Source organism: Gymnoscopelus braueri, assembly GCF_963280865.1.
Source record: "Gymnoscopelus braueri genome assembly, chromosome: 3".
Taxonomy (NCBI): Eukaryota; Metazoa; Chordata; class Actinopteri; order Myctophiformes; family Myctophidae; genus Gymnoscopelus; species Gymnoscopelus braueri.
Genome location: NC_137612.1, coordinates 8,760,653 through 8,774,932, shown reverse-complemented (window position 1 = coordinate 8,774,932; position 14,280 = coordinate 8,760,653). Strand labels below are relative to the sequence as shown.

At 42.9% G+C, this 14,280-nt stretch overlaps 3 protein-coding genes across 5 annotated transcripts in view; all 3 read right to left on the bottom strand.

The window, feature by feature from the left end:
- LOC308083072 (engulfment and cell motility protein 2) overlaps positions 1-14,280 on the bottom strand; it is a 302,126-nt gene that overhangs the window by 117,238 nt on the left and 170,608 nt on the right. The gene's annotated exons all lie outside the window — the stretch shown is intronic.
- Positions 1,408-5,663, bottom strand: LOC308081771 (acidic mammalian chitinase-like; the record flags this gene model as incomplete). The annotated part of the gene is made up of 11 exons (XM_080423395.1): positions 1,408-1,619; positions 1,739-1,874; positions 1,954-2,073; positions 2,728-2,910; positions 3,024-3,150; positions 3,677-3,801; positions 4,211-4,361; positions 4,564-4,620; positions 4,732-4,933; positions 5,022-5,051; positions 5,639-5,663. 11 exons carry the CDS (start codon positions 5,661-5,663, stop codon positions 1,408-1,410), a joined length of 1,368 nt encoding a protein of 455 aa, XP_080279521.1.
- LOC308081770 (acidic mammalian chitinase-like) lies at positions 8,457-13,958 on the bottom strand (the record flags this gene model as incomplete). The annotated part of the gene is made up of 11 exons (XM_080423394.1): positions 8,457-8,752; positions 9,158-9,299; positions 9,730-9,849; positions 10,576-10,758; positions 10,862-10,982; positions 11,105-11,229; positions 11,957-12,107; positions 12,242-12,292; positions 12,436-12,637; positions 13,410-13,439; positions 13,874-13,958. The coding sequence occupies 11 exons, from the start codon at positions 13,956-13,958 to the stop codon at positions 8,457-8,459; spliced, it is 1,506 nt and encodes a 501-aa protein (XP_080279520.1).

Below are 14,280 nucleotides of genomic sequence, written 5' to 3'. Positions count from 1 at the left end.
TGAGCTTTGGCCTACCATGACTTCTCCTTCACGCTGCATGAGAGGGGAAACACCATCATCTGCAGCAGTCAAAATGCCCCTCTACTGGGAGGAATTACACTTCCATAACTTCCTAGTCACATGACTAGGTCAGGGGACCAGGTTAGGTGCACCATTCACCTGGATTCCCACACTATGTTTGATTATTCAGATAAACCAGCAGTCACCTAATTTTGCTTGGTTGCACTATTTTGCACTGGTTTTGTTAATTGTGCTGAGAACTTTCAAGTGTCAGTCAATAATTATATAATTTGCTGACAATTAGAAGTACAAATAAAATATAGGTCAAGGACCCCAACGGAAACAAGTCCGCAAGGACTTTTTTGGCCGGACCTTTTAGTCAAAAGCATTATAAATGTAACTGTGTTGTTTTACATTCTTTTGCCTAATAAAAATTTCAATCAATCAATCAATAGGTGCAAGAATCAATAACGGGGGCCAAGCAACACAAAATGCCATATATAGGCCTAGCGACAGTATTCGGTCAGTCAGCTTCATATTTCTATAGTGGTCTTAATACCACTAAAATCTGTGACATGTGCCTCCCTAGCTTGCCGTTTTTACTGTAAACACTTAAATATGTGTGGAATCAAATGGCATTCTGTCTAGTCGTTTCATGGGACCCTCAAATTCTAGATATCCAGCTACCCAGCTTAATGTAGGCTATGGTCATAATGCATATTCCCTCCATATTTCAGATAGTAATGTTTATGGCTTATATTGTGTCATATTAATTCCATTAAAACCTGGAAAGCATCTGTCATTTTAGATTTTTGCGTTGGCTGTTCAAAAATAGCAGATATACAAGCTCACAGCGCGTCACTTCGTGCCACGCTGCGAGCTTGTACATCTGCTATTTTTGAACATTTTTTAAAAATCGTGAACGTGTGAGAAACATACTGATTTAGAAGGCATTTCTAGAATCGGCCTCAGGTCTTAATGGGTTAAAGATGATAGTTTTGTGCTTGCCAATGCAAAATATGGATGGGAGGTAAGGAAAAGCCTGGTCTTTTGCATAAGTGTAAACTCACAGGACCTTTTTCCTAAGTAAATTATAGCCTATTATTGTGAATGTAAAAGATCATTCAATCAATCAATCAATCAAAAACAACTTCTTTGTACTGTTTGGATCTTTTTAGAATGGAGTGGAGTTATAACGACTGGATGAGAGAAAGGCAGATAAGAAAAATAACTTAAACAGCTGCTTTGAATGTCATCATTTATTTGATTTCCGTCAGTTATCGCTAGACAGAAATGTTATTCTCACATGGGCCATAGCAGCTTGGCCTTGGATTAACCGGCTATTTACACCCAGCTCCAATACACCCAAAGAACAACTATAAAGGCTAAGTGGAACCATGACCTTGTTCAAGCCCAGTTACAGCACTTGCAGGTGTTGTCGAACACAAGGCTTGAAGGGCATTGCTGTACGATGGTTTGTCCCTGGTTGCAGTGGTAGTACTGGGTCTTGCTCTTGGGGTCTGGGAAGAGTCCGTCACTCCTGCCAAAGCAAAATGGAGCTCCTGGAGGTGGTGGCATCTGGGTGACTGGGGGCAGGGGTTGAGCGCGAGGTGTGCAGGCTGCATGAGAGATGGTGGATAAAGACAGTTTTCAAAAGATTTGATAAAGTCAGTGTAGAAGTATTACAGCATGCGTGTTTCATTTTTTTCATGTGAGAGCGTGTGAGAGTGCATGTTACCAGCTCCTCCCAGGCCTGTCTTGAGGGCACTGATCAGTGGGTATTTCCCCTGTCCACAGAAGGTGCCGCTGAAGTCATCCATGTCCAGAGTCCAGACAAAACCTCCACCAAAACCATTCTGCTTCAGCCAGTCTACCTGTATACGGACCCAGTGGTTAAAAAAGTACCACAGGAAACAGTATTCAGTGGCTACAAATCTTATACAAATTTGGCACCTTGATCCCGAAGCTCTTGACGTTGTCGTATCCAACCCAGGTTTTGCTGTTGTAGGCATAAGGCACATCCTGGGGGGCATCCCAAGCCTCAGTGCCTCCAGCCTTCAGGAAGTCACAGATCTGAATGAAGGTAGAGGTTTACAACAGGTTCAAGTTGCTTTATTGTCACATTCATGTGCAATACAGCAACATGGCATTGTGCAATTCAAGTACCCTGAGCTTCCTCAACAGTGTGGAAGAAAAATGTAATAATAAGTCAGAATAAAAATAGGACAAAGAATATCAATACAAAATATATATATATTGTGGGAAGGAGGGGGAAAGCTTGCCTGATGCATAACTCAAGCACAGGTTGACTTCAGCACACCTTGGCTTGTGTATCGCCGAGGTGTGCTGTCCACAATCGAAAATCAGAAAATCTCTGTATAGATTACACCGGCAAATGCCCCCTTCTCGAAGGCATGATCTCCATTGTAAGCCTATGCTATTTGACCTAAATTAGCTGTATAATAGTTTGACAACACTATCAAATCTTTTTTTGGAGTTGGATCCTGAGCATTTCCATGCTAAGCTGATATTTTTTCGATAAGTAGTTTTTAAGAACGAGAGCTTTGTGTAAAGTGCATCTGCTCTGACCTGCTGTCACGTCAGATTACTTCCGTATTCCGCATGTCTTGTTGACATCTCTCTTCCGATGTTGCCGGTAACACCGGTGTTGTCATGAGTTTATTAATTGAATTGGTCGGCAAATCGCCACACCCGTGCCAACCCTACCTCATAGTAGGCCAAGACTCCAGTCTGTTTGGTGTAGGGTCCAGCAGGTGCACCGCCACCATCTGGAGCACCAACAGCAGTTTCGGAAGAAGCCAGAACGAAGCTGTGGCCATAGGTGGCGAATCCAACCAGCAGCTTCTCAGCTGGGGCACCCTGGCTCTTCCAGTAGTTCATAGCCCAAGCCTATGGACACGAAAAAAAAAACATACAAGCATCAACAGCCGCTCTTTACAGCAAAGACATTCATCCACACGGTATTACAATGTACACATGTAGAGAGAAACCTCCTCACTCACCACATTGAATTGTTGCTGCCAAGCGGCCAAGTCAGCGGGGCCCTTGTACAGGGGGCTGTTCTCTCCAACCTTGTTGTTCCAGGAGCCGTGGAAGTCATAGGTCATCACATGGAAATAATCCAGGACACTGGTAAGAAGGAGTCAGGGTTTATTTCTGAAGCAGAGTTCCCCTGTGTGCAGTGGTGTCATGCCCATTGAAACAGATTATTGGGGGTAAAAAACAACAACATCTCTGTCTTGCCAATCAGTCTGAAGAAGAGCGTTGTTGCTTGACACGTCACTTGTTCTGGTGGATACCACAATAAATTCATAGAAGGCAGCTACAGTGCGCAAACTCTTTTTCTTTGATATATGATATATATATTTGAGTTCAGTACTATATTTAAAAAAATATGTAGTTACTAGGGGTATAACTGTATGCATAGCAAACCGTTTGGTTCAGCACGTGCAGAATTTTCATTCCCAGTTCCCACACAGACATATTAATCATCATCATTGGCTGTGAAACAGCATTGGCCACGCCTCCAGGTCTTAAGTTAAGACACAAGACCTGGTACTTAAGACGCGCAAAATAGGGCCCCTTGTCACATTTGTCCCAATAAGTCACTGTAGGCCGTCTGGGGAGTGAGAGTGTGTTGGTTATTTGTACTGACGCTCCGAGCTGGGGAACCTGGTATCCAGGATCAATGGTTCCCTGTCCAGCACCGACAGCGGCGGTGAGCATCAGACGAGGACGGTTGGTCTTCTTACCTTCAGCCTCGAAGGCAGCCACCAGCTCCTGAAGAGAGACACGATGTAGTGATGGGGAACAATGAGGGTGTCAGTATTATTATCCTCAAGGGTAGCTTCATCTTATTTATCCGACTCCTACTTATATTTACTGTATATTGTTGGACGTTTTCTATGTAGAAATATCTATTCTCCAGTGACATATTACTCATGATCTCCGCCAGGCCCGGAGACGGAGCTTATGTTTTTGGCCTTTGTCCGCGTGTTCGTGTGTCCGACCGTCCGTCCGACTGTCCGACTGTGGACAGTTAATCTTGGACACCGCTGGAACGATTAGCGTCAAACTTTGCATGCACACTCCCAGTAGGCCAAGAATACACAGAGAAGTAAGGCTGTGCAGGAACTACGACGTGAAGTAATATAAGATATTGTAGGCTTTAACATGAGAGAAGACTGACTTGACACAGGACGGTGAAGGCCTCCTTGGTAGGTCCGATTGGGTACTCCCAGTCGATATCCAGACCATCAAACTCATACCCACGCAGGAACCTGATCACGCTGTCGATGAAGGTCTTACGGTTAGCAGCAGTGGACGTCATGGTTGAGAACCTGGGGGGAGTGAGAGAAAGAGAGAGAGAGAGAGAGAGAGAGAGAGAGAGAGAGAGAGAGAGAGAGAGAGAGAGAGACACACACACACACACACACACACACACACACACACACACACACACACACACGAAGAAGAGTTATACAAGTGCTTTTACCTGTTCCCGAGGCTCCTCAGTCATTAATCCTTTTGTTTAATACTCACTTTGCAGTGCCAAAGTTCCATCCACCAAGGGCCAGCAGGGTCTTCAGGTTGCTGTTCCTGAAGAACAAAAACAATAATAATAAAATGCATGTTCTCACACCTTTTTAAGTGTGCGTGTGCGCGCGCGTGCGTGCGTGTGTGTGTGTGTGTGTGCGCGCGCGCACTCACTTGTTCTTGAGAGCCTGGACCTGTCCATAGAGCTTCACATCGTCCCACTCGAAGGTCTTGATCATGTTCTGGTCCATTGTAGCGAAGGCATAGATGATGTGGTCACAGAGACATGGGTCAATGTCGGTGGGCATGTACTTCCCGGCACCGTGACGGTACTGTCCCCAGTTGGTGAAATAACAGGAGAGGATGTAGGAGGATCCTATAAGATATAAGAGATGCACTTAGGTCTTGTTGTTGTTGTTTATTCTGCAATTTGAGAGTATCGCACCAAGTGGGCAAAGCCTTACCTAGCTGCACATGCAGCAGGAGAGCCAATCCTGCAGACAGAGACACAGGGGGAAAGGGGTTCAGTAAGGAAAAGCACTCAGACTTAATGCATTAAGTTCCATTTACTACCTGGGATTTAAACCCTATAGGTCCCACATAAGGTCCCCAAATATATACCAAGATGGAATCCCTCCTTGGCCAGGGGACATACTGTTCTCATGAGCTTCAGGCAGAACTACTTGTCAACCAGTATGGTGTGCTACCCAACACCAAGGTCTACATTTCTCAAAGGAAGGGGAGGGACACCACCTCCAACCACTGCAGATGTACTAGTATAAAGTATAGGCCGACTGTTGACATGCTTTACAATAGACTGTTTAAAATAATGTTATGTTATAAAAGTTTAAAACAAGTTCTGTATTGCTGTTTTAAAGGTAGGTTAAGTGCAATTTTTTTGTTAAAATAAAACGTTTTTTGTTAAAAGGTTAAAGCTCTACATGCATCATGTGTATCATAATGTTAAACAAATCTTTGAACACAAGAATAGAGTCTGTTTCAATATTAATCTAAGTTACAGTTAATTTCCTCTGCAAAAACAAAGGGATAATTTGTTCTCAACCACAATTTCTCAGCTTACCAACACAGATGAGAAGCTTGCCCATGTTGCCTGTGTACACTGAAGGCCAGAGGCCTCTTATATAGGTTCCATTCCTCTCCATATCAGTAAACCATGTTTGATCTGGCTTCATTATTCTGCTAAATCAGCAGTCACCTCTTTCATTCGCTTGGTCAGGAGTTGCACTTTCTATTTTGCAGATAACTTTCAAATGTCATTTAATAATGATATGATTTGTTGACAATTGCAAGTCAAATAAAGGTTGTCATTAAAAGTTTTTACACATTCCACCATATAACCGTGACACTTTTGCGTGCCTTCACAAACAACATTTGTGAAATATTCCGGGCCCTATTTTAACAGCTGAACTCTCCCATGGTGCATGGTCTTAACTTGCGCCTTGGGGGTGTGTCCAAGGGAATTTTACAATCTACAGGGCTCCTGTATGTGGGTGCGACCTGAATTAGTCATGGGTGTGTTTTGCAGCCTCGCGTAGCCAGACTATATCACTGCGTGGATATGAGTCTGGTGCTTCTATCAGGACGTTTTTTTCCCAAGGGGGTGGGATCAAAACAATGGCTCTGGACGCAATTGGTTAGACCTACAACCAACTACCAATCACAGTCTCCCATATTTGAATATGGGCCCTTATTGGTCACCCCAGACTTCTGGAGCAGGAAATGGATTCACAACGGAGCGGTGCCACACCCAAATCGCAGAGTGCAATTTTTTTTTGCACTGGCAGATTCGTCTGGTCCAAGGCTATGTGTTTTGGGCTTGACATTAATACAACCAATCAGAATGTTGGCTCTGGGTTGCGGCATGAGGCGGCAATCCTATTCAAGTGGTGGAGATCAGAACTGAAGACACACAGAGCGCCTTTATAGCGACAAAACCAATGTCCTCGTGCATGAAGTGAAAGCATGCAAGCTTGAAATTTACGAGAGCAGCATTCTCACCGAAACATTGAAACGAGAGGTGTCCTAACTCAGTTCATTGACATTTACTGCGGTCAGAATCACTGTAGCCTAATGTCTCATGTCCTACAGACATATGTGATATCTTGGCACATCAGCTGCATGAAGATGTCTCTCCCTCTCTCTCCTCACACAGCTCTCATAAATGCACATGAGTGGAAATACATTATTCGCTATACTTGGTTGGTCACCTGCTGCTAGAGCGGCACTGAAAATATCTGATCTACAAGCTCACAATGTGTCGCACTGCGAAGCATTGTGAATTTAAATCAGCACAAGATCATTTGGTTAGACAACGCTGGCAAAAAGTGTGACTTTAATCATTGCATCAGGTGGTCAATATGGAATGCACTTTTCGCTGGGCGCTAAGCAGCGTAAGATAATTGGCTCTTAATTTCACTGTTCAGATGTTAAAAAGGATAATTCCTACTGAACTTAAAGGACGATACCATCACCAATACAAGAAAATCTGTATACTGTAAACCACTATCATGGAGCTTCAATAAACAGACAACAACACTATCACAGCACGTACACTTGTGGTTCAGGATAGCCCTCAATATATCACCCTTGAAAATGTTGACCATTTCCCCAACCTTGGCAGTCTTCTCTCGCGTGTGACGATGAAATGTTCTTCAAAGTGACTAAGACTCATATATTTCAAATCACTTTATATATATATATATTTCAAATCACTGATGCACACAAGATACAAACATATTTTGATTGTCTAATAACATTTTTAAGTTTAGTTGGATTGCCTTGCTTTCGCTACATTCAATTTCGCACTCACTCACGCACGCACACACGCACGCACACACACGCACGCACGCGCACACGCGCACACACACAAGCATACACACACACACACACACACACACACACACACACACACACGCGCACGCACGCACGCACGCACGCACACACACACACACACACACACACACACACACACATACACACACACATACACACACACACACACACACACACACACACACACACACACACACACACACACACACACACACACACACACACACACAGAGAGAGAGCATAGTACAGAGTTGCGTGTCAACAAAACAGCTATACTACAGTAGCTAACATGCGAGTCAGTGTGATTCTTGTCAGCTTGTGGATCAGAAAAGTCAGAGATGATGTCATTCATTTCTAGGTGATGCTTAGTCTAAGTCTTAAAGCAACAGTACATTAATTAATTTACACCAGTGTGAAAGGTTAGTCTGACTGGAGCTCACATGTCTGATCTGAAATGACTACTGATTGATTTGTTAGGTTCATATTGCTTTTACCTGCTCAATGCCTCAAATAAGTTAGTTGAAACTTGGAACCTATTTTCATCTACAATATGATTGATTGATTGAAATATACTGTAGATGATACTGTTATTTGAAGAAACTTGTGTTCTGTAGTATTTACTCACATTCAGCAGGCAATAGATTTTAGTTTAGAAGCCTGTACCGGCAATGGCACCCCCTATAGGCAGGGCAAGTCCGAATATAGATGGAGCAAGTAAAGTTGATTTGAGAAGTATTTGCCCTCCAATAAAAAACCTTATCGTCAGACTCTGCCCTATCTGTGATACTGCAGTGCTGCAATAAACAACTTCTTTGTACTGTTTGGAACCTTTCGGAATTGATTAACACTCAAGTGGAGACATAACAACTGGATGAGAGAAAGGCAGACAAGAAAAATAAACAGTCGCAGTTGCTTTGAATAACATCATTTACTTTTATTTCCATCAGTGATCGCTAAACAGCATTGTCTTGGATTAACAGACTATTTACACCCAGGCTCCAATACACCTAGAGAACAAGTAAGACACAGTGAAACCGTGACCTCGTTCAAGGCCAGTTGCAGCAGTTGCAGCTGGTATCGAACACGAGGCCAGCAGCGCAGTTCTCTTCATAGGTACGTCCCTGGGCGCAGTTGTAGTAGTGGTTCTTGTTGGTGGGGTCTGGGTAGAGTCCGTTACTCTTGCCAGCGCACCATCCAGATCCTCCACTGCTTCCTCCGCTGCTGCTTCCGCCACCGCTGCTTCCGCCACCGCCTCCACTAGGCTGGGGCTTGGGCTGGGGCTGGGGAGGTGGGTGCTGGGTGGGGGTGACTGGGGGCAGAGGTTGTGGTCGAACGTTGCAGCCTGTGTGACAGATATGCCGGATTTATACTTCCATTGTGCATCGTTGTCACACACGGAAAGAAATCGCAGATCTGTAAGCGACGCACTGTGAGCTCGTATACATCTGCTATTTTCCGTGCATGACACCAGCGCCCAACTACATACTAAAAAAAGACATCTGAAACATTACTTCGGTCGATTATTTCTCCCCTTCAATAATACCAATTGGTATTGTGTTGGAAATCCTGATTAGTCATCACCTTTACAATGAGGTACAACTTGTAAGGATTGTGCATTCGTGGAGTTTAGATCAGGCTATAGAGGACAAAAATATAAGTGTGAAGAGATGGAACTCTGATGGAATATGGGTAGAAGTATGGGTGTGGTTTTGTATGTGTGTCTGCGTGCGTGATGAGTGCATGTTACCAGATCCGGCTCCATGCAGGCCGGTCTTGAGGGTGCTGATCAGTGGGAATTTTCCCTGGCCACAGAAGGTTCCGCTGAAGTCATCCATGTCCAGACTCCAGACAAAACCTCCACCAAAACCGCTCTTCTTCAGCCACTCGGCCTGTAGACGGACAAAGTGGTTACAAAGTCCCACATGAAACAGCAGACAATTTGAGGGTCCTCCTCCTTCTTCATTTGAGGCTAAAGTAAGCTACACAATGTGACAACAAGTACCCTGAGGGACATTTCCAAACAGAGTTTTAGATTGCTTTGTGTAAAAAATATGTTCAAATAAACTATACCTAATATTAGTAAACAAAATACCACCACAATATGCAAATACCAATAATAATACTGTGTCCCCTTGGTTGAAACACAACCATAATAAACAAAAAATAAAATAATAGTATAAATCACTCAGGTCTCAGGGTCAGTTTCGGCTCTTATACATGAAATACACATCTGTATGCTAAATAGCCTGCACTGGGGCCCACTGTAAAGACCCCTGACTGATCACATAGGCTACAGTATGTTGAATACGTATTTTGCACCTTGATCTGGTAGCTCTTGGGATTGTCGTATCCAACCCAGACATGGCTGTTGAAGGCATAAGGCACATCCTGGGGGGCATCCCAGGCCTGAGTGGCTCCTTTCTTAATGAAGTCGCAGATCTGAAGGAAGGTAGAGATTTGTTCAAGGTTCAAGGTGCTTTATTGTCACATGCATGTACAACAAAGCTTAGTTATAGAGTTATAAAACAATAATACAATAATTAATCTAATAATGTAAATGAATAATCAAACTATTGTGTCAGACCGCTGACACAATCAGTAAACTGTGTAGTTTGGGCCATCCATTAAGCAAATAAACAACGTTACATTATTGGAATAGGAGGCACGTTTGGAGTGTGCGACACATGAGCCAGTGCCTGCAGAGTTTAGATCTTATAGCTCGAGGGGACAGTCATTTGAGTACACGCACTATCACTATTATTACCTGTTTGTTAAAGTAGCACTCTCTGATTGGATGTACTGTCTGTCTGTCTGTCTGTCTGTCTGTCTGTCTGTCTGTCTGTCTGTCTGTCTGTCTGTCTGTCTGTCTGTCTGCCTGCCTGCCTGTCTGCCTGCCTGCCTGCCTGCCTGCCTGCCTGCCTGTCTGTCTGTCTGTCTGTCTGTCTGTCTGTCTGTCTGTCTGTCTGTCTGTCTGTCTGTCTGTCTACTTCTATCACCCAAGACAACTACTGGTTAACAGCAGCAATGAAGTTATTTAAATCAGACACCACACAAAGTGCAGTATAAAGCAGGCTATGCACATGCACATTCATTGTTACCGTTAACACAAGTGTTGTCATGATTTTATGAAATGGGTGGAGAATCTCCACACAGCGGCAACCCTACCTCATAGTAGGCCCAGAATCCAGTGTATTGGGTGTATGGTCCAGGAGGTCCGGGTCCAATTTGTGGAGCACAAACGTTTGTGTTGGAAGTAGACGGAAGGAAAGTGTGGCCATAGCTAGGGAAACCAACCAGCAGCTTCTCAGCTGGAGCACCCTGGCTCTTCCAGAAGTTCATAGCGTAATCCTATGGACAAGGAAACATACTGGCATCACCAGCCACTCTGTACGGCCATTTAATTCATACGGTATCACTATATACAAATGCAGAGAGGAACCTCGACACTCACCACATTGTAGTATTCACGATCCCATCCATGGTCAGTTGAGATCTTGTACAGGGGGCTGTTCTCTGTAAGAGTGTCGCCACTCTGGTAGTCGTAGGTCATCACATGGAAGTAGTCCAGGATACTAGAAAGGAAATCAGGAGTCAGTGTTGTAAAGAAGTACACTAGTAGTGTGTATATGTTTGTATGTTAATCCACATAATGTGCTCTGTGTTTAATGTGTGTTTGTGAGTTATCTATACTGACGCTCCAAGTTCGGGAATCTGGTATGCAGGGCCAATGTTTTCCTTTCCACCAGCGACAGCAGCGGTGAGCATCAGACGAGGACGGTTGGTCTTCTTACCTTCAGCCACAAAGGCAGCCATCAGTTCCTTCAGAGAGACAGCAGGTGGTGATGGAGGAAGATGAGGGTGTCAGTATTATCAGTAACCACCAGTAAGTTATACTGTACTCTATATTAACATACACCCTGGACTATGATGTTCACGGACGACATTGTGATATGTAGTGAGATGAGAGAACAGGTTAAAGAGAGCCTAGAAAGGTGCAGGCAAGTGCAATAGCCTGTAGGCCAGTAACTATCTACCAGTAGCTATAAGCACTGTAGCTGCTACTGACAACAGTATGTATAGTACTGTACATTAGTGAAACATCATCTGTGAACACTGGAAGGTGTCTACATTAAGCAATACTAATGTAAGCAACACAGGAAATACATTTCGCCTGTGGAGCCCTTCCAGCCCTTCCATTGTTTTTAACTTCAAGTGAATTCTTAAAAAAAAAAAAGTGTGATAGCAAACATAATCGTTTGTCATGTTCATTAATGAAGTTTAAAAATGTATTTATTTACTTATAAGAGTGTAGGTATATCTCAATTTATTTCAGTAGTGACATCAGAAAAATTCTCTCTGTGACGAGTTGTTCTTCCGACAGGTCTGAGGGGGAATTCGGGAAATAGGCTATTTTTGGACTTTTTCAAAAAGCTCTTAAAATATGCATTTTAAGTGTATACTTCCATTAGGAAATCTTTTCATAACTATTATACAACTGTGACAAGGCAGAGGTCATAATTGCTGCTGATCATGATAGAAGGCTGACCTGACACAGGACAGTGAAGAGCCCCTTGTACTCTCCGATTGGGTACTCCCAGTCGATATCCAGACCATCAAACTCATACTGACGCAGGAACTTGATCACACTGTTGATGAAGATCTGACGGTTACCAGGACTGGCCACCATGTTTGTGAACCTGGAGGGAGAGAGAGATAGAGAGAGAGAGAGAGAGAGAGAGAGAGAGAGAGAGAGAGAGAGAGAGAGTCATATGAGTGCTTTTACCCATTGCTGAGGCTTCCTGAGTAATTGATCCTCTTGTTTAATACTCACGGTGTGGTGCCCATGCCCCATCCACCAATGGCCATGAGGGTCTTCAGGTTACTATTCCTGGAGAACAAAAAATACACTCTGAGTTCTCACCGTGTGTGCGTGTGTGTGTGTGTGTGTGTGTGTGTGTGTGTGTGTGTGCGTGTGCGTGTGTGCGTGTGCGTGTGCCGTGTGTGCGTGCACAGGCACGTGCTCACTGGTTCTTGAGAGCCTGAAACTCTTTAATGAACTGCTCATCGTCCTTCTCGGTGGTCGTGATCATGTGATTTGCCATTCCAGCGAAGGCATAGATGAGGTGGTCACAGAGACATGGATCAATGTCCTTGGGCGTCATACTCCCTCTACCGGGACGGTGCTGTCCCCAGTTGGTGAAATAACAGGAGAGGATGTAGGAGGATCCTACAAGGTACGAAAGACACAGTTTAGGCCTGTTGTTATTTTTTATCCTGCCAATTGAGAGTATCATACAGAGCTCTGGAGTGGCCATATAGAGAGAGAAAAAAAAACTATATTGATGCCACGTTTGAGTGCTCAAAGTACTATTCTAGTACTATTCTATGGCCACAAGATATACTGTAACTCATGCGCACCTTTTAATACATTTATTATTATTATTATTCATTTGCACAAAGTAACTAAAATGTGGCTATATACCATGAAATACTATACTAAAAAAACTTTTTTTGCTGAAAGTGAAGACAATGTGCGGAATTATGTTTTGCTTCTCGAGCACTCAATATAGTAAAACGTGGCCTCAATTCGTAGTATCACACCAAGTGGACAACGTCTTACCCAATGGTGGAAAAATTACTCACATTTCTTACTTCAGTAAAAGTATCAATACTGCAATGTAGAAATACTCTGTTGTCTGTTACAAGTAAAAGTCTGGAATTCTAAATTTACTTGAGTAAAAGTACAAAAGTATTAGCATCAAAATGTACTTAAAGTACCAAAACTTAAAGTACTCATTACGCAGAACGCCCCTTTTCACATGTTTTCAAATGTATAAAATGTATACAAATCTTTTAGAAATTAGCAAATCTACAAGCTCGTAGATCGGCTTTTTTCAAATTGGAAATACTCCAGTAAAGATAAAAATACATCAAAATTGTAGCCTACTTTAAGCACAGTACTTTAAATGTACTTTGTTACTCTACGCCACTGGTCTTACCTAGCTGCACGTGCAGCAGGAGAGCCAGTCCTGCAGACAGAGAGAGAGAGGAGGAGGGGTTATTGTATTGTATTGTATTGTATTAGCATGCTCTATCTATCATTAAAATAAGTTCCAGATTGCAGCTTTAAAGGGGTGTGAAACCCTAAGCTGATTTTGTCACTTGTTTTCCGGTTCAGGTCGAAAATTACAGCTGTTAGATTAAAATATGGCAGGCTAAAGCAACACGTCTGCATCTAAATCAAATCAATAATTTGCTGTAGGTGTACCCAGAGCCATGAGACTGCCCATTTGCAAGCATATAGATAGTATTCAACAGTAATTTATATATACAGTATACAAAAAATACATATCAAGTATAAATTAGCCTTTGTGCATCTGAATCATATTATTAAACCATTCGTTTGAACACATAGATTACATTTCAAAGTTAATCAAAAGTTACAGTTAATTCCTCTGCTTACCAACACAGACCAGAAGCTTGCCCATGTTGCCTCTGTACAAGTAACGGAAGGCCAGACGCCTCTTATATAAGGTCCATTCCTCCATATCTTTAAACCATGTTTGATCTGGCTTCATAATTTTTGCTAAATCAGCAGTCACTGCATTTATTTGTTTGGTCAGGAGTTGCCCATTCTATTCTGAACTGGCTTTGCTAATTGTGCTGATAACTTTGAAGTGTCTTTCAATAATGCTATGACTTGCGGCCAATTAGTCAAATAAAAGTCAAATAAAGGTTGTCATACATATTTTTTTACACTTTCCACCACAATCATGAAGGTCTTCAAAATGAAATGTGTGAAACAACTAATGTCACTGTTTAGTTTAGAGGTTAAATGATAATACCTGTAGCCTACCTGACTAACCTAGA